Raw genomic sequence first — 27903 nt, 5'->3', positions numbered from 1 at the left:
GAATGTGTACTTCTTTTGGTAGGTTTTTATGAATTTGCCCGGTATGACTACTCTTAATTTTGCACATTGTAATGTAAACTACATTTGATAAAAAAAATAAAATAAAATAAAACGTGATACTGTTGACCGATAACTAGTTGATTCACATGCAATGGCTAGTTTGAAAGATGCTTTCGCTTTACCAACACAAATCCCCGAAATTTACACCGTCATATATTTTGATGTTAACCCCCCTTTATGAAAAGTCTCCAATAGCCAATAATGGCCCTTAATGTGCACACGTAATCCCTTTCTGCATTTTTGAAGCACAATGACAAACAAACCGATTGCAGCACTTAAACACGAAAATATTTATTTATAATTTCACAATAATAAAATATTTTCTTTCTTTTTTTTTCCATTTTTTAAATTGCATGAGGTATACAACAATACAACCACTTCAATGGCACACAGAAAAGGATGAGTTTTCTGCAGGTGGGAAGTTTACTTCCAGCAAAACATCAATGATCACAGCCAAATATCAACCCTCTTATCTTAAACTTTTCGGTCGTAGTAAATCAAATAATATGATGCATTTTTTTTCCCAATCTTCTCCGAGTCCAACATACACTTCCTGAGACATAAACATGACGTATTAAGCAGCACAATTTACAACAGACCACCACATGAGCACAAGTTGAAAGGAAACTGCTTGAGCACCCCCAAGCAAACCATCACAACATCTTCGGGCTGGATTTGTACAGGTATATGCGAGACATGAGATCTTAAAGCATAAATGTAATATCGTTTTTCATGCAGATAATTCAAACGCGTGTTAACGGCCTGTACAAATCCTTCCCGAAGTTGAACTTTATTATTTATGGAGTGACATCACTGTTGACTTTGAAGGCAAAAGGCAGTCAAGAGAGAAAAAAGGGAGGTTGGACGTTTGGTACGGCTTTTACTAGGGCAGAGCTTTAAGGATGGCGTTCACCTCTTCGGCCACAGCGGTCAGGGCGAATTCAAACTGGTCCTGAAATAAAAAAAAAAGCTTGACGATCAGGCTTATTATTTCATTTTAGTTAGTTTTGATTTCGTTGTGGGTTTTGTTTTTTTTATAATTAGTTAGTTTTAAATTAATTTGTAGGGTGGTTCTGTTTTTATTAGTTTTAGTTATTTAACTCATTCAAACCCAAAAGCGTGTAATCACGTTTTTTTAAATACTTTGTCCTTTACTCTCAAAAACGTATTTACACATTTTTTTAAATGTTATTTTATTTTATTTTTTTATGCAGGAGCATAAAGAAGGCTTTGATGCAGCTTCTGACATGACGAGGTGGCTTAAAGCAATGGTCGTTATTTCAAAAAACGGCCAGCAGGTGTCAGCAGAGCATGAGATCAGCCAGTGCCATGTTGCAACAAGCTCTTTTTGCCAGTGTTTTCACCAGTTGCGTGAATAATGAATAAACTTAGATATATGCTAATTGCTGCAAAATGGGAACAGATATTGTTTTTTCCTGATAAAAGAAGAGACTCTAATCTTTCTTTTGGTGAGTTCCATGTTTTTATTACAATAGAACACAATATTCTGTGGGCCTTGGAAAATCAGTCAAAATCCAGGAAAACAGCTGGGAGCGAATGGGGAGTTGCTTCAGTCAAAATGCTTAGTTTTAGTTTTTAAAAAGTGTGGCTTACTTGCGCAATATTTATATATATATATAAAAATAAATTAAAAAAAAAAAACACCTTGGGAGCGACGTCATCTTTTGGTGCTTTCCTATTGGCTGCTGCGAGATTACTTTTTTTTTTTTTTTTATCACTCATTCACACACAAGCTCACTTCATGTAAGCCACATGGGTCTCCCAGGCGGAAGAGCGAACCCACGCCAACCGGCACCAAAGGCAAGTGACGGTTCCACTCCTCCACCTGGAGCCAGCTGCGATATTACGTCACTTCTGTGTGACACACTTTCAAACATCATTATTCCTGTTAATATCAAAATAAATCTACTGATAATTACATTTAAAGTCATCCCCAAATGCTCACGCATTAAATTAATAACCAAAGACTAAAATGAAGGACATGTGTGCTATAATTATAGTTAGTTTTAGTTAGTTTTGTAAACATAAAATGTAGTTTGTGCTAGTTTTTTTTTTTAAAGCATTTTCATTTTTATTTCGTTAACAAAATTGTTTTTTGAATTTTTGTTTTAGTTTTTTGTTAGTTTTAGTTAACTAAAATAACCTTGTTGATGATGACTTGGAATTATTATTATGATTGCAGCTAATTGTAAAAATATTCCTGTAGCATAATAAAATTTCACAACAACGGACAACCTCTGTTCGAGCAAAAATGTGTCTTGTACACAAATATTTATTGACCTTAGTGCGAACCATGCCAGGCCTCTGGTCACGAATGTGTTCCAGTGTCGCAGCAATGTCGATTTCCTTCACACCTACAGAACAATTAAAAAAAATAATAATCATCTTGGTTTCGTCACTGTTGATGAGCACACGTCTTTTAACATTTCAAAGCTCACCTTTAGCCATACGATTTAGAACCATGTCGATCAGAATGTAAGTACCAGTCCGACCTGTTCCGTTACTATGGCGACAACAAGAAGACCACGAGTCACAACATTGAGTATCTTGCAACTTGTACCGTCTTGTGCACCTGCACATCTTCAATATAGACATGGTGAATGTAAAGTAAGTCCCTATTTTAAAATATGGTACTTATTCAGTCATTATTTCTTTCCTCAAATGTTTTCTGTTAGTTCTTTCATGTATGAGAATTAAGGTTAGTTGCTAAGCATTTATTAAAAAACTTAAACTCATAAAAACTAACAGATATTGCATCGTTATTTACTGTAGTGATGAAGTGGTACACATGCTCCCTCTAATGGTATGCGAAAGAATCACCACCCAAGTACAAGTTTTGTTGTACTTCACTTCTATGCATTTAATCTTTAATAAATGTTTTAAAACTTGTATTGATTAGGTATGTTTTTGTTTGACTTATGTGAAACATTAAATAAGTATTTTTTTTTAAGTTTCCAATATTTAAGCACAGTGTGAATTGTTCAAACTGTGCATCAAGTGCTGTCAAAGTTAAAGCGTTAACTAACTAATTAATTAATCACAAAAAATGATCGCATTAATCGTGTATTAACACAGATTAATCACGCTATTAATTTTGACCACCCATGGTCCTTTAGCTGACAGCAGATGGTTACGTTAAAGGCAGCACAGGTTCTGTTTGAGCCTTAAACCTTTTGCATTGCATTTCTCGCGTACATTATTTATTTTTACCTTTGTTTTATTGATTTTATTTGGTTTTGCATTTAAAATTGTGTATAGCGACCTCAAGGGTCCTGAAAGGCACTTCAAATACATTTGTTATTATTATTATTATTATTATTATTATTATTATTATTATTGAGTGTCCCGAAAGGCGCTTCAAATAAAACGTATTATTATTATTATTATTATTATTATTATTATTATTATTATTATTATTATTATTATTATTATTGTTATTATTATTATTATTATTATTATTATTATTATTATAGCAATAAACATAAACTACATGCATTCAAGTAAAGCATTTAATGAAGGTTTGCGTATGACATTCAGAATATTTTTTTTATGTCAAACTATTGCGGATCGTCCCCCCCCCCCCCCCCCATTTTAAATTATGCAAATAATTAACTGATTAGAAAAAGAGGATGAGGATGAGCGTGGGCAACGGAAATAATTTTTTGAAGACAACCTCATAATGCCAAAAACATTAATACATAAAAAGTGCTCTTTAAATTTGGTGGGCAAAAAAATGCAAAAAAAAAAAAAAAGCCTTTTTAATTAAGTGATTAATAGTGATAATATAGTGAAAATATTCTCAGATGTGAGTAATCTGAAAAAAAAAATGTAGGTAGAAAATTTCAATATGACAGAAGGTACAATAATTATGTAAATTTCACAAAGTTAATTTGGGAGTTTTGTTGATTCCGTGAGATTTTTATAATGTAAATGTAATGTACTGTATGTGATTTGGCTTAATAAAAGTTGGGAAACACTTGGCTTAAAGAACAAACACACACACACACACACACACAAATAATAATAATAATAATAATAATAATAATAATAATAATAATAATAATAATAATAATAATAATAATTACATAATAGGCTATATGTTAAAATAAGGAGTTATTTTTCCATTGAAATGAAGATCATATCAAACCTGCAGTGGATGATGATTGGGCAAGAGCGTCCACGGTAGCATTTATTCACCTTCCTGAGCAGAGACAAGTGTGAAAATATTGTCTGTTGTGAAAATATGCAAGGTCAAAATTAAACATGGTTTATATGTGAGTGACAGGCGCCTTGCTGCAGCCACATCAGCCCATGATCATTTTTGTGACTATGCAACTGGACTCAGACTAACTAGCTGCAAACCACAAGAATGACACAGACTGATATGTTCAACAAAAAAAAAAAACTGGCATGAAGGGTGGAGTACGGGACAAATATATATTTTCTTCACCTCATTATGGTTGTTGTTGTGTTTTGTTGTTGTTGTTTTTTTGTACAGTATTCCGACCTTTTCCTTGCCGACTCCATCCATGTCATTCTTTTTTGAGGTTGTACCTGCGGAAGTCCAGCAGAGGGCGCGTGGAGGAGGGGATCCCATGAGCCGGCCAGCTGAGGAAGTGGAACTGAGTCAGGGTTCGGGTCTCCTGCGTCTGAACGTTCTTCAGGTAGAAGCTTCGCACCAGGAAGTCGTTGCACCAGATGTGCTCCGACACCAGGTTCACCTTGCAGACAGGAACCCAGTACAATTAAAGCGATACTTGACTCATTGAGCCATTTTCAGCAGTAAAAAGTTAATAATTCTTCTTTAATTAATGTGGTAACTTCATTATTTTTCATGCACAATTAATACCTTTAAAAAGTAATTTTTCTGCTTGTTGTCAGCTGATAATGACATCATCTGTGCTGAGGAAGTCAGTAATGACCAATCATGGCTCAGTTTACTGACCAAAACCAGAAAACAGGTGAGCCATGATTGGCCGTTATCTACTTCCTCAGCACAGGTGATGTCATCATCAGTCGACAGCAAGTAGACAATTTACTTTCTAAAGGTATTAATTGTACATGAAAAATAAGGAAGTTACCACATTAATTATAGACAAAATATTAACTTTTCACTGCTGAAAATTGTTCAATGAGTCAAGTATCCCTTTAAAGAGGAAGTCAACCTCCATTGTTTTTTTTTGTTTTGTTTTTGCCAATAATATGCTCTCTGCAGCCCCATTAGTCTAAATATGATATTCTGGTTAATATTGCGTTAGTGGAATATGACTTAAGTTGCAAAATCCAGATGTTTTTATCCATCTCAGGGGGCGGCCATTTTGCCACTTGCTGTCGATTGAAGATGTCATCACAGTTGCTCAGTCAACAACCAATCACAATGCAGCTTCCTGAAAACAGGTGAGATCTGATTGGTTGTTGTCTGAGATGGCTCAAAACATGGATTTTTCTTCGTAACTCATATTCCAAAACTGTAATATTAACCAGAATGTCATGTTTAGACTAGTAAGGTCACATATGACATATTTTTGTCAAGAAACGTTTCAGGTTGCCTTCCACTTTAATGTTTCAGGTACTTGCAATTTTTACTGTCATCTTTTGACACAAGTGAAAGGAGCTGGTGAATTGGCGGCACTTGATAGACAACAGTAATTAACAATATCACAACAACAACAACATCACTAATTACCCAAAGCTGGAGTTGTATATGATTACTTGTTGACATTGCCAAGGCTAACTCTTGTTTATACACCTGCATTGATAACATGTATTGCTGTTCCCATTTGAATCTAAATATTGTCTGGCTCTAATTCCGTTTGGACATTTGTTGTAACAGTCAAGGCGACATGATAAGGCTGTATTGTGGCTACAATGAAACTGCTGTCAATACGCAAAATGGGGTTGGTGGTCTGGTTCCTGGAATGCAGCTGGCGTGGGCCGCTCTGCTGGGTGAGCTAGGCTGGGCAGCGCACAGGAGGCATCAGGAGAACTACAACGTGCTAGCAACCAGTGGTGCTAGCTGACCAGAATCGAGGCAAAAATTGCTTGAATAGCAATGGGCAGATGCAAGCCGATCTATTCTTCTGGAAGCCACAACATGTGTGAAAGCTGATCCGAGGTCAGCGAAGACGCTACTGGTGAAAGAGAAGAATTGCGCTTGCCTTGGCTGCTTGCCTGGCGGGGTGGGACTAGCCGCAATCTACACACGGACATTCAAGATGAACTGAGCGAGCAGTGTCTGGGATAGTATGGGATGGATGACGATAAAAATCAATGACTATTCTAAATAATGTATATGACTGATGCGTGATAGTAATGGGTCAATGGGGACGGGTCTCGAATAAACCTCGGCTTCTACCCGAATGTCAATGTTGCAAATGATGTGATGTGATTGATGTAAGCTGTAATGTGTCCGAAAGGAAAAAATGAATAAACCAAACTAAACCAAACCAAGTATCTGTGTAATTACTTTGGCCAGATTGAGACGGGCAGTGATGGAACAATCTCGCCATATACCGTATGCGATGCTCAGGATGTAAGCGCTGAGCTCACCTCATAGATATGGTAGAGCGAGGATCCTTCATCTGGCCAGTAGCGGTCACATTGTTTCTCTCCCTCTTCCACCAAAGCCGTCATCATGACGATCACCGAGCAGCCGCTTTCCCACACCATCTATGCAGTGGTCGGATCAAACCACAAACAAATACTTTGTTACTGTTCTTTTTTTTTTTTTTTTTAGATATTTGTACTTTATTTTTCAGATTTATTTATTTTTATCCTACATTTAAAAACAGACCTCTGCATTTTCTACTCCTTGCTAGAGATAAACCGATATGGTTTCTTCAAGGTCAATTTGGAGCCGATGTTGAATTTCAGTAAAAGGGAGAAAATATTGGCGTCAATGATTTTTATAATGCAAACTCCAACTCTTTGTTCGAAAGTCTTAAAGAATATGTTTATTGAACAACCTTTCAGATTTTTTATTTTATTTTATTTTTTTAAATCTTAGACAATCGTCATATATGTTTTAAAATTCAAACAAAAATTTCAGGGAGCTCCCAGGGTCATCAGTATGTCTTAAAAATTAAATGAAAACCTAAATTCACAAGTAAATATCACAGCTCCCTGTAGTTTTCTAGAGTAAATACATTTTGCCAAAATTTCAAAATAACTGAAATGTAAAATTTTCATGTATCTTTGTATTACTTACAAACAAAAACAAAAGATGCAGAGTTCCTCGAGTCAGCATCATCTCTTATAAAGTTAACTGAAAATCCAATTAAAAATTGATAGTGATTATATATATATATATATATATATATATATATATATATATATATATATATATATATATATATATATAATTAAAATATATAATATATAAATATATACATATATATTTTTTTTTTATATATAAACATACATTTGAAAGACCGATACCGATATTCGTCAAAATGCCAAATATCGGCGCTGATAATCGGTCTATCCTTGCTCCTTGCATTTCCATGAATAACTGGCTTTTTGCTTATAATTTTGCTGCAGCATTCAGCCATCTTTCATCCATCGATGATGAGCGCACCTAAAAGTGCATCAAATGTAAGTAAAGTGTGTCACTGACCTGCCAGAAGTCCGCGATGGTGTGGGAAAGGGGTCCCTGGGTGGCAATATAGGCCGGCATCCGAGGGTCATGTTCAATCTGAAGCGAGCAAGGGAGGGAGAGGGTGAGCTGATGGGCAAGTTTCCATGGCAACCAATGATGATAATCACCACTCACAAACATTTTGGTTTATTTGGCTTTCGGGTGAAATGTTCAGGATGATCCGAAAATGCACTCGAATGTTTGGAGGTGAACTTCATTTGTTTAATGTTTCCGTACTTTTTGCATTACTTGCTGTTCTCGAACGAGGAGCTGAATGGAAAAATTCCCCCAAACTACCGGAACATTGTTGTATAAGTGTATTCAGAAAAGTCAAATTAAGCTCACCTGTAAACGTTATAAGTGCATTTTAGGTTCGACCTGAAATTTCACCTGAAAGCCAAGTATCGTTTCTATGAGCTTTGTATGGAGGACCAAAACGGCGGCCAAAATTCAAAATAAATACACAACTAAATAAATAAATCCATACATTTTCTGAGCCGCTTTTCCTCACAAGGGTCGCGGGGTAAATAAATAAATAAATAAATAAATAAATAAATAAATGACTAAATAAATTACATAAATGACTAAAAGTGAAAATAAATACATTTCCATTTCAATTTATATATATATATATATATATAATTTTCTAATTTGATTTTTTTATATCTGTTTTTATTTTCATTTTATTTAGTCATTTATTTATTTTGAATTTTGGCAGTTTTGGTCCTCCATACTGTGTGCTACTCAGAGCAAAAGTTCTCCAAAGTCGGGGCTCACTATGGGGCTGGCGTTGATGTAGTCAGAGCGAGAAGGATTGATCTCTGGTTTAAGCTTCACCCTGGCGTGATCGTCTAGGAGAAGCAGCATATGAAACGATTTAGGATTTATGAGGTTGCGCGTGGCAGCGCGACAGCCGAAAGGTATCGTGAGGAACTCACAGGCCAGCGAGTGGTGAAAGCGGTTCTTCTTGATGTTGGGCTCGCTCAGGGCCGCGGTGACACTGCTGGGCTCCGCCTGGTAGGAACACAGAGCCTCCCACTCTTTCAACAGACGGTCTTTGTTCCTCAAGTGGTCCTCCATGTATGCCTTTGTAAAAAGCAAAAGACAACAATTCGTCTTTCACATACACGACTCGCGAAAAGTTAGGAATGTAGCGGGCTGGACGCGGTGTCTGGGATGTCACACGTACGCCACCTCCCCCAAGCCCATTTCCCCATGCCTAGATCTGCAAGTCTTCCGATTCTGTTGGAATGTTTCATTATGTGGCTGTATAGCCGGGTTTTTTTTTTCCAGGTTCATGCTGTGCCCCCTCTTTAAGGTTTTTGGACACAACTTTCATCACTACTTGGGCTGGGGAAAAAAGTTGACCAAGTTGACTTGAAAAATGATCTGGTCTTTAATTCTTCTGATAGTGCACCATCTAGTGGCCGAATGGTGGGTGTTATTGATCTGCTTAAAAAAAAAAAAAAAAAAAAAATCCCCAAAGAAACGTCATAAAAAAACACTTGGGCTGTCATTATTCCAAAGTATAACCTGCTAGGCTACCACTCGGTTTTAGGTGTTCATCACTTAACCAGTTTGAGGGCAGTCATGCACTGAACGTGCCCAGAAGAAGACATCAACGGGAAGTTATTGAGCTCATGTTTAGTCATGAAATAATGTTGAAACGTCGTCTGTAAGTGATTTTTAAGACATGTGTCAATGTAGATAAAATGATGTATGTGTGAACTAAATTGTAGTTTGTTTACCTTAAATGGTAGGGCTGGGAATCTTTGACCGTTTCACGATTCGATTCGATTAGGATTTTTGGGTCTACGATTCGATTCAGAATCGATTTTCGAATCTCGATTCAAACGATTTTCAATTCAAAATTATTTGACTGACAAATGATTTCTGCTTCAATTTACAGATATGTACAACATTGTCATGATTTACTCCAGTCTGCTTTTCAAGACAAAATGACAAATAGAGACATTGAAGTCTTTTTTTGTTGTTGTTGTTTAAACATGTATTAATTTTGTATTGTAAGTGCCTTTTTACACAAAAACAGCATGTGGGCTACAACTGCCTTTTCCCCTTCTTCTTCATTTCTATTTTAAATAAAATCGATTTTTGGATATTAATATCGATTCGATTCGATTAATAAATGAGAATCTTGATTCTTTTATTCGATTTTTTGGCACACCCCTATTAAATGGTAATCGCAAGAAAGCACGCTAATGCTAATTGAAATTACTAACAGTTTAGCATAGGCTCATTTTGTTGGTGTTGGTGGCAGCCATTTTCACTGAAGCAACCCCGGCTGTTTTAATGGATTTTGACTGCTTTTGCAAGGCCTACAGAATATTGTGTTCTATTGCTAGAAAAACATGTAACCTACCAAAAGAACAATAAGAGTCTCTTCTTCTTTCATCAGGAAAAAAAAGTAAATTTCTATTCATTTTCGTTTTGCCTCAATTAGCATTAGAATATAGCTAAGTTTCATCATTATTCACAAATCTATTTAGAATTTGGAATAATTGAGCTTGAACATGGCCCTGGTTGATCTCTTATACTCTGCTACCACCTGCTGTCTCTTCAGTTCAGAGGCTGTATCAAAGCCTTCTGTATTTTCTAGCACAAAAAAACTATATAAAAAAAAAAGTCTCAATAAATACATCTTTGGGACCATGGTAATATTTAAAATAGAAAGTATTTTTATGTTTTTGGGAGTAAAGGCTGAATGGATGGAAAATCCCTTTTACGGCCTACCAGAATCATGTGTCCAGTGGAGATATCCATGTTGGCCTGCGCCGGCTCCTCGCACCATGACGGCGTGCTGCTGTGGGAGCTGGGACTGGGCTGGGCTCCGTCGCTGAACTGGGACGACACGCTGCTCACTCTCGAGTCGGCGCCCCTGACCGCTCCCGACGCTCTTCCCGCACCGGCCACTCCTCCTCCTCCTCCTCCGCTTGGCCCCCCAACGGCGCCCAGGGCGGCGGCTTCCAGGCGTCCGAAGGCACCTTTGGACGCCATATGCTGGCGACACAGGTCCTGGTGAGCCAGTTATGCATGTCTCATGTTGTTAACCTTTCATTCACTTTTAAATCTTTATTCAGCCAAGGTCACACTCATTTTATAGAATTCACATTGAGTCATGTTATAACTGCACAAAACTAATGTACAAGGCCCAAACCAAATCAAAATACCATAAAGCATTCAAAATCACACTGAATGATCTTTAAGCACTTTTTTTGAAAGACTTTTACACGCCATGGGCTTCCTCACCTGGTACTCCTGGTGGGTGAAGCTTCCCCCCTCTCCCCCCAGGCCCAGCTTCTTGGCCGCCAGTCGGTGGGCGTGGTGACGCAGGCAGGTGACGCTGAGGGCCGCCAGCAGGATGCCACCAATGCAAGCGAAAGCCACCAGGGTAGAGGAAAGCCAGCGAGAGCCCGGCTGGACTCGGGTTGCCACGGGCAACGCTTTGTCGTCATTTTTCACTTGCTATTGAGAAAAAATATTTAAAAAATAATAATGTCGAGGTTTATTTATATAGCGCATTTAAAATACAAAGTGTTGCACATATTAAAATAACATTGTGATGAAAGAAAATACAAAATTTACAAATGACAAATTCTCGTATTTCCATATATATGGATACATTTGAGTCACTCACCAATTAGCTAACCACCATGGTGTTATTTTCATTACTGCCATCAAGCACAACTAGGAAGTATTTGTATTGTTTGTGTGTTGGTCACTTCATTATTTGGTCGGATTACACATGGGTGGCAAAATTACGCTTTTGAATCAAAAATCGACGTTTAAGATTTACAGACAGCAACTCAAAATGGTTGTAGAAGATCATGGTTGTTTTTTTATGGTTCTGTAGCCTGTACAGTAGATATAAAAAGTATACACACCCTTGTTTATTAAATGCGATGTGATATACAAAATAAGACCAAGATAATCGTTTTTTTGTTGTTATTTTTAATTCCACAATTAATGTAAAAATAAATATATAAAAATAAAAAATCCTCTGAGTGATGTGCTTGAGTGCACACCTAATAACTGGTGATGTGGCTGTGATAAGAATTAATCAATCACATCCAATCTCATGTCAAATAGGAGTCAGAGGTACACACCTGCCACCAAAGGGCCTCAGATTACCCCCAAATAAATTTTTAGCAGGCTTTTCCCGGTATATATATATTTTTTTCTCTCCAACAGAAACATTAAAGTTTTGTCACTGACTGCTAATTCAAACAATTCATAATTCTTTACACCCCGTCTAAGAGTTCCTCTATTAATATTACAAGTTGATATACACCGATCTTGATGCCATGACAATTTTATTTTGCTCACGGGATGAATAAATAATCTCTCTTTTCCTAGTGGGCTGTCTGTCTCATTCTCTGTCGATTGTTTGGTGTTGTCACCTGGCCGTCGCTGTTGTGCAGAACCTTCGAGCTTGCCTCAGTCTCCACGACGCTCTTATCTGCAACTGAGCATGTGCAGACTGACAATAACTTTGGGACCATCCATCTTTGTGAATTTTGTTATGAATGCATAATTTTGGCAAACATCCAAAAGTGATGCAACATTAACCTTCTTTCTCTGGCAGGTTCTTTAAGTTTGGCTTGGTCCCGTAGGTTATCACTGGACCTGACACACTGGTAAAAAAGACAGAAAAGGGTATTTGTTAGGAAAATTATTGTAAAAGTGTTTTGTTTATATTAAAACATTGGGTTGGTCATACTCTTCAGGTTTGTGGTTTCCCGCTTCAACGTGAGTTTCCTTTTGGACCTCCACCGGTTTGGAGGACTTGATGATTGGCAGACCATCTGGGGCAGCCATTTTGTGCTCCATGAAACCCTTTGCGATCTGATGAAGAAAATAAACTATTGTCATGTTTCATTTCGGTGGGGTTGGGATTTTTGTTGTATTTTGGGTGGTCATGTTGTCTTTTGTCTGGTTTGTCTTCCTTGTGTCGTCATGGTTAACCTAGTCCACATGCGTGGGTCTTCCCTTCCCAGTGTGTGTGACCAATCAGTGCCCTAAGCCTATTGTGTTTCCCAGGTGTGTCTTGTTAGTGTCTCATTAGTGTTGGTGTATTTAGTCAGTGGTGTTTATTCACGCATTGTCTTGTCGAATTGTGTTGGTGTTGTTAGCCAAGCCAAGCCAAGCCAAGCCAAGCCAAGCCAAGCCAAGCCAAGTTTTGTAAGAACTGTTGTTTGTTGGTCTCCAGTCAAGTTTCCACGCATCTTTGTCACATTCAGTCGCCCACGTTCTGTCAAGTTCACCCTCTTCCATGTCTGGTCAAGTTTCCCCACGCCTTGCCAAGTCACTCTCACGGCCGAGCCAAATCACTCTCACGGCCGAGCCAAGTCACTCTCAGGTCCCAGCCACGTCTTCCACGTCCCAGCCAAGTGTTCCATGTCCCACCAAGTCACCCCACTTTCAGTCCAGTCGTGTCGACCAGTCTGCTCACATCCCGTCCCGTCTTCTACTTGTTTCTAGTCAATAAAGTTACTCTCATTCCTGTCTGTCACCCTGACTTGCTTTTCCGCCATTGGGTCCATCTCCCCTCATCCACTCGCTCCACATATCGTGACAACTATCGTCACTTTAACAAATAAATGTACAGTATATGGAAAATTTTGCTTCTTAATTCATTAACATCCCTGTAAAGTTAAAATAAAAATGTCTTGTAAAATAAAAATACCTGTCAATCAGATATCACTGCTAAAACCTAGAAAAATGGATGCTACTTCATCTAGCATCTTTCTTATGCCTATACATAATTACCCATTTGATCTGTGAAAATACTGTATATCAATTTTGAGCTTTCAGTGACTGCATGAAATATATCCCACCTGGTCGATGCAGGACTTTTCCATGCCACAACGACTAGGCGCTCTAAAGCAGTCATTATTATTATTGTCTATCTAGAAGCCCCAGTACTCTCTGTTACGTTGGACTTATGACGCAATTTTGATTTTTAGAAATGAAATGATAATGTAATCCGAGAAGCAAAATCTCCCTCTACTTGCTGCATAAAGACTTTACTTTTAAGAATGTGTGCTACTAAAAATACTGTATATGAAAATTTTATTTATATTTTGCCAACAAAATGGAATTTAAAGGGTTAAACGCAAACATGAATGGATATTTTCTATTCATGACAAGAAGTGTTGGTTAAAAAACATGCAGTAACAAAAAAAAAAAAAAAAAACTCAAAATTGCACAATGTCAGTATATGTATGTGGCCAATGGCCATAAACAGCTGAAATGGAATTAAAATCCAATTAAGACGAGTAAAAGTACAAGATACATATGTAATGTGTTAATGACGCGCATGTGGCTCACCTTCTTCCCCATGTCAACATTGTTTCCGTACTTTTCTGGAAGAAACACATCACAAGAGGATGAGCAATGATTTGTTGTACTTTTACGTGCTTCTATCTATTTTCATAAAAGCACTTGGCAAATGTGAACGTGCGTCAGTATGATGATGGTCCATCATGTCCGCACGACAGTTTGCATTGAAATGTGAGAAGCGGAAACCTTTGATTGCTTTCTGGCTGAAGGAGCTCTCCAGCTGCAGCTGCTTGAACAAAGCCGGCAGTTGTTCTCGCTGCTCGGGGGTCAAATCTTGGACCTCCAGGCCGTAGTGGTCCAGCAGCTGATCCAGACGCTGCGCAGAGCGTGCTGCAAAACAGTTCAACAACACGCCGAATGTTACTCTTGTGGCAATCATGAAAGGTGAGAACGTTAGCTAATTTAGCATGTTTTGGGTGGTCAGTTCACACGATTAGCAAAGCTATGGGAACACATTTTGATTGTGTGTGTGTATAATAAAAGAGGGTAAAATATTTTGTTTGCAAAGAAGTTATTGTCATTGTGTTATCAAAACTGGTATGACAGTAAAAATGCATTTTTACGATTTACTTTTATTTGCCTCTTCCTCTAAAGTGCCGAGTGTGAGTACTTCTTTCACCAATTTCCAATGTGGCATTTATTTTATTTTTTTATATCCCCATTATATTATTTGATCAACAAGACCTCTCTATCGAACTTTTCTCACCATCGAGTCCTGCCAGAGCGTCATACTTGGGCGCCACCTTGATGCTCTGTGGCTGCTCACTAAGATGTTCAATTTGGGAAACGTAGTCTTGATTATAGTCCGACAAGAAGTTGCGCTCTGGGAAGGAGGAGGCTAATCCTAACGATTGTGCGGGTGCTCCCCTGTGGCGGGAAGCAGCCTGGACAGGAGAGGAGGAGAAGGAGGAAGAGGAGGACGGAGAAGTGAGGTAATTGGACACCAAGTTCTGGAGAAGTTGCTTGTCTCGGTCCAGAGCCTTTCCCCTGGATCTGGAGCGGGGAGGAGAGTAGCGGAGGAACGGGGTGGTTGGATTATCTTCCAGGGAGTTGAGGGACCGTTCGGACACACCCTGAAGAGAATAATAATTATAGCAATAAGTTACAGAAAACAGACAGAAAAGTATACGTTAAACAAAATAAGACAAATAAACATACATACTACCGATACTTTCATATCATCTACAGTATCAAATAAAAGCCATTGAGGAACCCAAGAAATGCAAGAACCCAACAGACCCAACTGAGATTAGGATGGCTGATGTCGGTTAGTAGTTATACTCTAACAAACATTTGAGTCAAAAATAACCCAAATTGGGTCAAAAAGGGACTGACCCAACCTCTTGGGTTAAATGAATTGGGTTGTTTTGTAGAAAAATGACCAAAGAAATTGTGTTGTTTTATCTTGTGTTTTTCATTTAACCCAACTTTATGGGTTAAATCAATAACCCAATGACAGTTCAATGAATAATCCAAAAAGTTGAGTCAAATGAATAACCTGAAAACAACAACAACAACAACAACAACAACAACAATTTTGTGCTATTCATTTGAGCCAACTCTTGGGGTCAAATGGATGGCAGTTACATGAATAACCCAAAAAGTTGGGTCAAATAGCAAACATAACTACTACCTCTACGATTTATGTATTTTACGCGTGTTATAGATTTGTAAATTGATGTTGTGTATAATTCCGCCTCTTTTATCTTATAGGATATGTAATTTAACAATGCTGTATTGTGTATCTGACACTTCATATGTTAGTTGAATGTAATTTTGGTGCTCCGTATGTTGTATGTATGTAGTTTTTAACTGTTATGTAATTTTATTTTATGAGGACTACAGATGGAAATTAGCATATTGCTAAATCTGGTGCAGCCATCTTTTTAATGTTACTGTACACTGTCCTTTTAATAAACCAAACTCAAACTCAAACTCAAATGAATAGTTAAAAAATATATATATAAAAATAAACAACAATAATTTTTTGGGTCATTATTGTATAAAGCAACCCAGTTAATGTAAATTAATAACCCTTAAAGTTTGGTCGGTCCTTTTTTGACACGTTTGGGTTATTTTTGACCCATCTGTTTTTAGAGTGTAGTAAGTAGGGATGTAACAATAATGGCAATATCGTGATATCACGATATTAAAACTGCAACTAATGTCGTCGTCATCATGTCACGATATTAAAAGCAGAACATCTGTTAAAAAATGGCAGGTTGATTTCCATTTGTGCAGTTCTAGCACCCTCTGGTGGCTAATTTTTTAGTGCAGTTTAATTTTCACAAGGCATCTTTTGGTTTAAAATCCTCGCGAATGGTCAGATGGAGGGGAACGTAATATGCTTGTGAAGCGAGTCAATATGTGGAGGAACTCAATGTGTGCGTGCATATATTAAGTATTATTAGAGATTGTAGGTTGTTTATATGCATTTCTGATATATACAAAACCACAATATTGTATGTTTTTTGTTTTGTTTTTTTAGTATGAGCTCATTTATTACAATAATTTGTTACCTTTATTTGTATCGCCAACCTCCCCACAATATCGTGATAATTATCGTATCGTGCGCTTCATATCGTGATAATATTGTAACGTGATGTTTGGTTACATCCCTAGTAGTAAGTAAGTAAGGATGCACTCATACAACCTTTTTTCAGAGTACAAGTGAAAATGCAGTTTATTTTAATCAAATATCATCCATAAACACATCACAAACTTTGTCCATAATATGGCATAAGTTTACCCCCCCTAAAAAAAAAAAACAAATAATTGTTTCAGAGTAACAGTTTTACGTTACAGACATTGTAACATCCAAAGTATTGCCACGAATGTTACTTTCAATAAATGTAGCCTGTACCACAAGGCATTGCAGTTATGTGGTGTCTTAGTCAAAACACTAGGGGGCACTACGTTAAATGAGCGCATACAGTAGATAAGAGATGAAAAAGAAATAAGAGTCTGGTGTAGTGTTAACTTCCTCAACAAAAACTAAACAAAAATAATTTGGTCAACACACATTTTTCACTGGACTAAAACTAGACTAGACTAGACTAAAATCCTCATTAATAAACAATAGGTGGGACTAAATCAGTATGCATTTTCATTGACTAATGAAGACGAGATGAAAATGTCCATCCATCCATTTTCTTGACCGCTTATTCCTCACAAGGGTCGCGGGGGCTGCTGGCGCCTATCTCAGCTGGCTCTGGGCAGTAGGCGGGGGACACCCTGGACTGGTTGCCAACCAATCGCAGGGCACACAGTGACGAACAACCATCCACACTCACACGCACACCAAGGGACAATTCGGAGCGCCCAATTAACCTGCCATGCATGTCTTTGGGATGTGGGAGGAGACCGGAGTACCCGGAGAAGACCCACGCGGGCACGGGGAGAACATGCAAACTCCACCCAGGAAAGTCCGAGCCTGGACTCGAACCGGAGACCTCAGAACTGGGAAGCGGACGTGCTAACCACTCGACTACCGTGTCGCCCCGAGATGAAAATGTACTTCACTTAATAAAAAATTGACTAAAATTTATGGTTATTTTAGTTCCATGAACGAAAACGAGACAAAATGTTAATCTGACCGCTAACTAATGCTAGCTAATTTATTAGCTCATAGCTTGGAGCTAAAGTTGCCACTTTTTGATATACCATACTTTAATTTTGTGTAAAGTTGTTTTTCATCAAAAAGATGAGAAAATTTGATGTGAAATAGTTTTAGATACGAAATGTTCAACATTATCTTCTGTCAAAAAAACAAAAAACAAACAAAACAGGTGTTAAATGATTGTCCTGACTAAAACGCTGACAGTTTTTGTTGACTTAAACTAGATGAATAAAATGACAGTTTTCTTGGACTAAAATAAAGACTAAAATGTTTGACTTACAGTCAACTAAAAATGGACTAAATAAAAACGGGATGAGGTTGACTCACTGTGATAAAAACTAACAAGCATGATTGAGACTAGACTAAAACTGAGACTAAATTTAAAAAATGGCGGATAAAATTAACACTAGTCTGGTGGACATACAAGTAGGTACGGATGCTAAGGTACCACTGTGGGTTAACTAAAAAACAAGGTGCATAAAAAGAAACACACTTGATGGGACAATTCACCTCCTTTAGCAGTGGAACACCCTTGTCTCAACTTTAGTTTTGAGTCTCATCTTTGGAGCAACCAGAAGGCTCAAATTTTGGCTATGCCGCATATGATTGATGGCACAACTCCTGCAGCTTCAACATGAAAACTCACATTTTGGTAGAATATCACACGGTTATTTATATTTCTCTACCTGGTGGTAAATGTACGGATCCAGCAACGGCATCTGCCCATGTATGGAGGACGAGGAAGGGTCAAGTGTCAGGTAGTCTATGTACTGTTGTATCATTTGTGGGTCATCAGCTTCCTCAGGTCTCGGAATCCTTCGCTGACCGAGCAGCCTAGAAAAAACATGAAGAGTAAAAATTTGAAAATCTTCCTCTGGGATTGAGGTTGTGCTTGTGTGACTTTTCTTACTGTTTGCGCTGGTGAAGCTGTGAGGAGCTAATGGAGGGAATGTGACTCAACTCTCGCCCGATCGTTGCTTGGGTGACGTCATCCCTCCAAGTCATGCCTGCACGGCCAGCACAGGTTTTAAGGGCGATGTCTGCGTTTTAAGGCAAGTGAAGTTTGTGACTCACCTTGTGCCATCAGGTCTTTCAGAACCTCCTGCAGCTTATGCAGATCGGGTACAGACACCAGGTACTGGACTGGATCATGGTGGGGAGACCAACACTGCCCAAACAAGCCATCTGCAAGGGAACACAATAGATTAGAAGAGGTCAATTGCAGGCGGCCTCCTTGGATGGATACAAATAGGTGGATTAGGCCTTTTAATTCTTATTCCATAAAAACAATATTAATCACAACAGCATGTCTTATTATACTAGTGGGGCACATAGAACATAAAGCATAATTATTGCCATGTGGTTGCTTTAAATTCACATGTATAAACAGGGGACCAAAAATGCCTAAATAAAAAATAAATAAACAAATAAAAGTGAAACTAAAAACCAATATAAAAATACAAAAAATAAATCTGAATGGGGAATATATATATATATATATATATATATATATATATATATATATATATATATATATATATATATATATATATATATATATATATATATATTTGCATTAGGGCTGCACAATATCGAAAATCTATCGATATCGTGATATTTTGACCCATGCAATATGCATATCGCAAAGACATGCAATAAGTTTCATATGGAACTTTATGCTTTGATCTGAATTTGTCCAGTCAGCTGCGAACTAAAATGTGCACCACCAAAATAGTTGAACATTATCGAGAGGTCATAACAATTAATTAACTACAAATATATTGAGTTTTGCTTATTTTGCAACAGGGAAAATGCAATTCTTTCATTAGATCATAAAAATGTCATTTCTTTTTGTAAATATTAAATATCGCAATAATATCGATATCGTTATACTTAGCAACTATATCGCATGGTTTTCCAATATCGTACAGCCCTTATATATATATATATATATATATATATATATATATATATATATATATATATATATATATATATATATATATATATATATATATATATATATATATATATATATATATATATATATATACACACACACACACACATACGTACATATGTAAAAGTAAATGCTAAAATAAAAATCGAGACTCTCAAAATAAATATTCATCTTTATTGTCACAGTTATTTTTACTAGTTTTTTTTTTATCTCTTTTTTGTTTTTGTATTCATTTTTGATTGTATTTATTTATTTATTTATTCAGATTTTCTTATTGTTTTTATTGCCATTTATATTATTTTTTTATTTAATTTTTCATAATATTTTTTATATCCATTGTTATTTTCACTTATATTTATTTTGGCATTTTTGTTCCTCCATAATATACAGCCAGACATGACAGAGATTGCTTTACAATCTGCACATTGTCAACTAAAATTTAGCAGGGTAAAAAGTTCGAAGTGAAAAAAAAAACAAAAATCCATCGGGGCGTGTTCTGCTGCACTTTCACACGACTTGACATATAAATCACATCAACAGTCACTGCAGAGGTGTGTTTGTGTGTGTGTGTGCGCCGATGAGTCATCGCATCTCTGCCGCCGCGCCGCTCTCATCAAAACAAACGCACACACAAACGCACACACAAGCGAGACACACGGTTGTCAGGCAGGTGATGTCACTGTCGCCATAGCAACAGCTTCCCACAGCCTGCAATTGGCGGATAACTGCTGACGGTGGAGACGTCGTTTACGTTGCATTTCCTCCCATTTTGATTCATACGCTTTCTATCTTTACGTATGCCATATTGAACCTCAGACAAAACAATTTGGTTTTCGTGCACCAAACAAACACGCAGTAGATGTTATGCTGCTTACGCATGATTATTTGGACTTATACTGGACATTATTGATCCCTTTGGGATGGCTTCCTCTGGGAAATTTACATATCCAGCAGCAATAAGAACAGATAATAAAATAAAAAATAATTCAATCAATCAATAAATAAGGTTATTACACCAGAGATTGAATTAACAATAATAATAATAATAATAATAATAATAATAATAATAATTGTGCGCCACTCCTGGAATACAAATGGATCCACTTTGTCTAGCTTTTACTGCTCTGCCCGTGAAAGCTGCATAATGACATGTGATTGAAAAGTGTCGACTCATTACGGGCTCGGGGATATTGGAAACCATTACGAGGATGTACAACAAACTCACCATCATTGCACAGCTGATCTCTGGGACAAAGCTTCTTCTCAAATAAGCAACCTGGAAACAAGCAACTAGTGTTAATTTCCTCAACAAAAGTGAAACAAAAATCATTTTGTCAACACAAATTTTTCACCGGACTAAAACTAGACCAGACTAGACTAAATCCCTCATTGATAAACAATAACTGGGACTAAATCAGTATGCATTTTCATCGACTAATGAAGCGAGATGAAAAAAGTCCTTCACTTCATAAAAACTGGACTAAAATCTATGGACATTTTAGTTCATGAACAAAAACGAGACAAAAATGATATGATTTTGTCAAATCTTGTCTCTACTAATCTGTAACGTCTGAGACACTGTCATGTGACACACAGTACTAACACATGGGACAGGAGGTGGACTCACCGTGAAAGGTTTAAAAAATAAAAAAAAATAAAAAATTATAGTTATAACTTAAAGGATCATCGTGCAGTTTGTCACTTTTTTACTCGCGACTGCCACCTCTGGCCCTAAGTAACTGCAGCATCTGTGTTAGGCTCGTTCATTGTGCGCGTGCCACAGTTGACAAACGAAGAAGTGACTTCAAATGAGGTAAGAAAAACTCCGCCCCTGCCCTCACCAAAGAAAGTGTACAGTGTGCGGGGACTACTATAAAGGGAAGATAAAAGCTGATAGATGCAGTCAGAGTAAAACAGTCAGGGCTCTTTGTACTCATCTGAGCATTGGTGGAGCATGCATGATGTAGAAAAAGCTTTAACGGTGCCTTTTTAAACGGCACAATGCACCTTTAACATTCATCCAACGCCTATAACGTTCCAACAATAATGTTAAAGGGATACTTTACTAATTTAGCCATTAATATTTTGCCTATAATAAATTTGACATTTTCATTATTTTTCACGTACAATTAGTACCTTTAAAAACACATTTTGCAACTTGTTGTCGAGTGAAAATGACATCACAAGGCCTCAGGTAATCAATCACAGCTCAGCTTGTAAATGTCACATGACCAAACCTAGAAAACAGGTGAGCTGTGATTGGTTTACCTGAGCACTTGTGATGTCATTTTCAGTCGACAGAAAGTTGCAAAATGTGTTTTTAAAGGTACCAATTGTACGTGAAAAATAATGAAAGTATCAAATTAATTATACACAAAATATTAACTTTTTATTGCTATAAAGGGCTAAATATAAGTCTCCCTTTAATACGACTGTATTAATGCTGGCTAACTTGCTAGCTCATAGCATGGTGCCATAGCAGCCACTGTAATTCGGTGTCAAGTTGTTTTTCATCAATAAGATGAGAAAATTGTTATATGAAATAGTTTTAGATCCGAAAAAGTTCAATATAATCTGCTGACAAAAAAATAAATTAAAAATACACAGGCGTGAAATAGTTGTCCTGACTAGTCTAAAACTCGACTAAAACGTCAGTTTTTGTTGACTAAAACTATCCATCCATCCATCCATTTTCTTGACCGCTTATTCCTTACAAGGGTCGCGGGGGGTGCTGGCGCCTATCTCAGCTGGCGCCTATCTCAGCTGGCTCTGGGCAGTAGGCAGTAGGACACCCTGGACTGGTTGACAGCCAATTGCAGTGACTAAAACTAGATGAATAAAATTACGTTTTATCGGACTAAAATAAAGACTAAAATGCTCGATTTATACTCGACTAAAAATGGCCGAAAAAAATGGGACGAGGTTGACTAACTGTGATAAAAAAAATAATAAGCGTGACTGAAATTGCACTAAAACTTACACTAAATTTCAAAATGGCAGAAAAAATTAACACTACAAGGAACAGAGTCTGAATTCCGTTTAGACAACAACAACAAAAAAGTGGGGGAGGGGGGCATGGTCATGCTTCATCAATAAAACCACAAGACAGAAATAGGGTAGGCACTGTAGCTCTTCGTAAACATGTGTCTTCTCCTTGACCTTTTCTGAATCTTGTGAGGTGGTAAACAGCAGCAGATGTGAGATCGCTCGCTCTGTTCTCATTATTCGCACCTTGTTTGACTTCATGAAGGTTTGATTATTATCCTGTAGTGTGATGATTGCACACGAGGCGAATCGGATGACTTTATTAAAGAGAATTGGCAAAATGTCTTTCCCACAGAGTCAGTTGGTTATTGAGGAAATGATGTCGAGTACAAGACCATCACACTGACATCTTGCTAAAAGGGAAAACTGTGGCGGAAACATCCGGGGAGCCCATCCCCGTCTAATCCCGCCTCCACTCACACATGCACCTCCCCCCACCCACTAGTCTCGGCCCATAGAACAAGAGACGTGAATTTAATTTGGCCTCTGAAGAGCAGATCTGTTAAAAAAATGCTCACAAAACATTGATCACTGAAATGTGAAATGAAACAAAAAAACATTTTGAAATGTCACAAACTGAAAATCCCTTGATGATCCCCTTCAAAGGAGGTGTGAGAGATTACACGTCGGTGGACTCTCATTATCACCATCATCATCATTGGTCATTTATGTCAACATTGGATCATTCAGAAATCATCAGGGGACTTCTGGAATCATTTGGCTGCACTGGGAGAAAAGGGGGTGAGTCATTTAGCACGTTCTACTTTTTAATTATCTTTTTTTTTATTTTTTTTTTATAGATATTATGATATTATACAAATTTCGTCCACATCATGATTGGGTCCCACTTGGTGTTGTTTCTTCACCAAAAAAAAAAAAAAAAAAAAACAACTTGATATCTTCATGTTTGAAGCCTGACGTGTGACAAAAGGTCCAAAAGTTGTATAATACTTTTGCAAGATACTGAATAGGCAGTGGGAACCTCTGGGTACCTCACAATACGATTCAATATGCGATAGAAGGCCTACGATGACGATTATCTCACGATATGACGATTCCGCGATTATCGATATATTGGTCAGGTCACATGTCCACGATAATCGACGATAAAACTACTCAAGACATAAACTGACTCTTGTTTAATAAGAAAATTGTTTATTTTTGTACCATCACTGAAACACAATATTAAAACTGGTGTCTTCTTCAAAGTGAGTACTTTAGTGTACTTTCTTTCATCAAATACAAATGTGTTCTTAACAGATAACTTTCTGTGAACAAATTTGTGTCTTTATTCATCACTATTTTCATGCAACATATCAGTCAGTGAATAAATAGATAAAATCTGATTTGTGTCTGCATTCTGGGATCCAACCCTTCAGCAAACAACAAATAGTTCTTAGAAAAAACGGCCAGCAGGTGGCAGCAGAGTATAAGAGATCAGCCAGGGCCATGTTGCAACAAGCTCTTTTCCCCAGTGTTTTCAACAGGTTTGTGAGTAATGATGAAACTTAGCTATATTCTAATACTCATTGCTGCAAAACAGAAACAGATACAAATATACTTTTTTTCCTGATGAAAGAAGAGACTCTTACCTTTCTTTTGGTATGTTGTGTGTTTTTATAGCAACCGAACACAATATTCTGTAGGCCTTGCAAAATCAGTCAAAATCCAGTAAAACAGCTGGGAGCAAATGGGGTTGCTTCAGTGAAAATGGCTGGGAGTGAATGAATTAAGAGGTGCTCCCCCTAGCGGCCCTCCAAGTAATTGCTCAATGAGTAATGAACAATGGAGCCTTTATAGCGACTGTATATTCAATTCACTTAAATTCAATTCAATGTTTTATTTCATTCCTTTAAAAAAAAACAAGAGAGAAATGAAAGGTGACAGAAAAAAGTAAAACTTTTATTAATTACAAATATCGATACTTGGCGTAGGCATATAGCTAATCGATCGGGAAACAAAGTATCACGATTTATCGCGATACCGAGATATTTTCGCACTCCTAATACTGAAACGGTTTCAGTGGTGTGTGGTGGTGTTCGGCTAAAAAAGGACTGCCAATTTCAACCAAACTGCAGCAGGTAGGAGAATGCCCACGATAACAAGTGGACTGATGAGGAAGATGAGGAGAGAGACGATACCCATGGGACTACTATTGTTGTCGATAGAGCAGATGCTGTGCCCATTGTTGTCGTCACTCAAACTCTATCCTGGTTTTCTCTCTCCATTTACCCTTTCGTCTGTCTCTGCAAAACAGCCAAGACAGACGGTTCTCTTCAGTTTGTTCCTTCAACGGAGTTAGTGTCTTGAGACATCTTCAGTTGTCGGTGGGAGCTATAGAAAGTTGACTTAACTTGGCTGAGGATCATCAGGTGGCAGGAGTTGACGAAAAATGCAGAGGGAGAAACGGGCAGGATGGCGTCCCTGCTGAGTGGTAGGCGAGGCAACAACATGGCAACCCGGAGCGGCTCAGTTGAACTTTGGACCTGATCATTGTGACTGCACCGCCATTAAGAACGGCCTGAAGTGTCTCAAAGACATGGGCGAGGATTATCGTTCCGCCGTCATCACACTCAAATAGACCCTTCCAACTGATGTCACCGCTTGGCTCTCGCTCCGCAAACATCCCGCAAACATCCCGTAACAAATGAATGTAGAGAGCTTGATTTTTGGCGAGCGTTTTCGATATCTCACGTATCACAAAAAAACTATATTACTGTGAATCATTGAAACCAGTCGTTTGGAGCCGCTAGCTACAAAAAAAAAAAAAAAAAAAAAAAAAAGTAGGGCAATGTGGAAGTGGAAGCTTAAAGGGATAGTTCGGATTTTTTGACATGAATCTCTATTTCATCCTCACCTCCAGTGTGTGCGATCAGCACTGACTTACCCCTGACAGCGTTCTGTGACACGAGTTCTGGTCCGGTGTTGGACGACAGGAAAATAGTCCAGCAAGCTGGCTGGTGTCACGGAAATAAAGCGTTTTTCTTCTAAAAACAATTTGTGTTCAAAAGAGTGATACATATGCATCACAATGCTCCTTTCTGAAAAAAAGTCAGACGCCATTACCGCCAGACACTACTTTTCTGTGCGTTCGTATCACTGCGCGGTCCCCGCATGCAGCTAGCTGATAGACGCGCACTAATCTACAAGTTGTTTGTCTTTTCGACGGCGGAAGGCGCGACTATCAGCTGTCTGCTGCGCGTCTTATCAACTGTCTACAGGGCGCCGCGCAGTGATACGAACGGACAGAAAAGTAGTGCCTGGTGGTAATGGCGTCTGACTTTTTTTCAGAAAGGAGTATTGTGATGCAAATGTATCACTTTTTTGAACACAAATTGTTTTTAGAAGAAAAACGCTTTATTTCCATGACACAGCCAGCTTGCTGGACTATTTTCCTCTCGTCCAACACCGGACCAGAACTCGTGTCACAGAACGCTGTCAGGGGTAAGTCAGTACTGATCGCACACACTGGAGGTGAGGATGAAATAGAGATTCATGTCAAAAAATCCGAACTATCCCTTTAAGGTGTGTTGTTTTTGGTTGAAACAGTATGTCAATCAGTACGTTCATGGTGTAAATTGTCATTCATGAAATCGTTTGTGTCCGGATATACTCGTCTTGCTATATATATCAAGTCTTCAAGCTAGCTTAGCTTGCTAGCTGCTAACAAACAGACCACACGTTTACAACACATTCCTCAGCAGAAATCAAGCCCGAGTTAAAGTGTTCATTGTGATAAATCGTTAACTTTTTGTTCAAAATTACTTGAATACTTATGCAAAAAATGTATGAATTATTGTTTCCCTAAAGATATTATGGCACATTCATCACATCTGCCTGGAATTTACAATCAGAGGTTAATGTTATGATCCACTGTATATGAAAAAGAGAAAAACTACCTGATATAAAATGATCTGAGCATACCCTCGTAATTTTTGTGGGTGCAAAGCAGTTGCGTAATAGTTTTGTACTTGTCTTTCACTCTTCACTGTCTTCCGCCTAGTTTAGAATCTCTGCCGGCAGCCAAAAAGAACGATCTCATCTCTCTTTGAGCCATTCGAGCATCCGTCGGCCGCACACAAGTTCACCAATAGCGTTGCTCGCTGATTTATCAACTGTTTGACCTATTTTCTAGCTCACACTGATTGTTTTCTAATTCACTTGCATTGACGCCCTGCCCTCCACCGCAAGGGGGCACACTTCAACGTGACGTCACACTAGAAAGGTCCCACTCGACAGTGTGTCGGGACCTGCAGTGACCTTTTATGCCTTTTATGCCATTTAAAGTTTTAACGAGTAGACGAGTAGATGATTGATACTATGTGAGACAAAAATCACTCCAACTACAGCCCCAAATCTCAGAATTGTGAGTCTAACCAATTATCCAACTAGGATTAAATCCCTGTTTTGTTATGTTTTGTTTTTTTAATCAATACTACAAATACCGCATTCATATGTTGCTCATGATGTACTTGAAGTGCTATTTTTTTTTAGGTGGTATTTGGAGTAAAGCTTGAGAACCACCATTCTAGAACAGTTATGTTGTCATCCTGTAATATTTCAGAATTTCAAAGACTATATACTATAGTGTAACTGCTTGTCGTCTCCTGTTTTTCTATGCAAAACAAAATTATGCAGAGAGACAGATATGCCAGAAGCCTCCATTTGCAACATATGGACACACAACACATTCCAGCCTTGACCGTTAGGATTTGACCATTTACATCAGCTCAAAGATAGTATAATGTGTTGCGAGTACATTGCTGGTGAATGAGATAGATACTTGGGGATACTTGGGGGTGTTTCAAGAAAGAAGTGTGCGCTGGAGCTCCTCTTACCGTGTCGGGCGGCTGAGCTGAAGCGACGAGAGGCGTTGAGGAGGAGGAGGAGGCACACGGCCAGCCACAGCCGACAACACTTCATGGTCCAGTGGGGCGAGGTGGCGAATAGCCGCTGCCGCTGTCGCCGCCTAGCAGCTGTCCATTGTCGAGATGAGGACAACAAGCAGCAGCTCGCCTGCCTGCGCTCCTCTCTTCTCTGCTGCTGGGATGGGAGGCGAGAGGAGGCGACACAATCCGTGGCATCACCAAAAGGGGGCGCCACAACGCACGGCAAACATGATGACGCCGGTGATTTGTGCCTTTTCTGATTGGGGCTACTTCGCAATTCCAAACATCCGGGCATTTCTGACACTTCCCCAAT

General features: G+C 38.2%; 1 protein-coding gene across 3 annotated transcripts; it reads right to left on the bottom strand.

Moving 5' to 3' along the window:
- Positions 1–326: 326 nt before the first annotated feature.
- Positions 327–27821, bottom strand: LOC144014244 (receptor-type tyrosine-protein phosphatase-like N). Of its 3 annotated transcripts, none has more exons than XM_077513934.1 (22): positions 27540–27819; positions 20882–20932; positions 18771–18881; positions 18607–18703; positions 18383–18530; positions 14784–15150; positions 14264–14407; positions 14066–14100; positions 12456–12580; positions 12305–12369; positions 12136–12200; positions 10985–11200; positions 10469–10735; positions 8656–8803; positions 8495–8568; positions 7697–7774; positions 6631–6750; positions 4636–4802; positions 4229–4282; positions 2520–2584; positions 2362–2435; positions 327–1012 (listed from the first exon to the last, which is right to left on the bottom strand). In XM_077513934.1, the coding sequence occupies exons 1-22, from the start codon at positions 27622–27624 to the stop codon at positions 944–946; spliced, it is 2625 nt and encodes an 874-aa protein (XP_077370060.1). In that variant the 5' UTR covers positions 27625–27819; the 3' UTR covers positions 327–943. The 3 variants fall into 3 exon arrangements, with proteins under 3 accessions (XP_077370060.1, XP_077370059.1, XP_077370058.1); XM_077513933.1 differs by having other exon boundaries at positions 10469–10750; positions 27540–27818; XM_077513932.1 differs by having other exon boundaries at positions 8495–8803; positions 10469–10750; positions 27540–27821.
- Positions 27822–27903: the final 82 nt, after the last annotated feature.

The sequence above is a fragment of the Festucalex cinctus genome, chromosome 2, assembly GCF_051991245.1.
Source record: "Festucalex cinctus isolate MCC-2025b chromosome 2, RoL_Fcin_1.0, whole genome shotgun sequence".
NCBI lineage: Eukaryota > Metazoa > Chordata > Actinopteri > Syngnathiformes > Syngnathidae > Festucalex > Festucalex cinctus.
The sequence above is the reverse complement of the archived record's forward strand: the minus strand, read 5'-3'. Positions and strand labels throughout refer to the sequence as shown.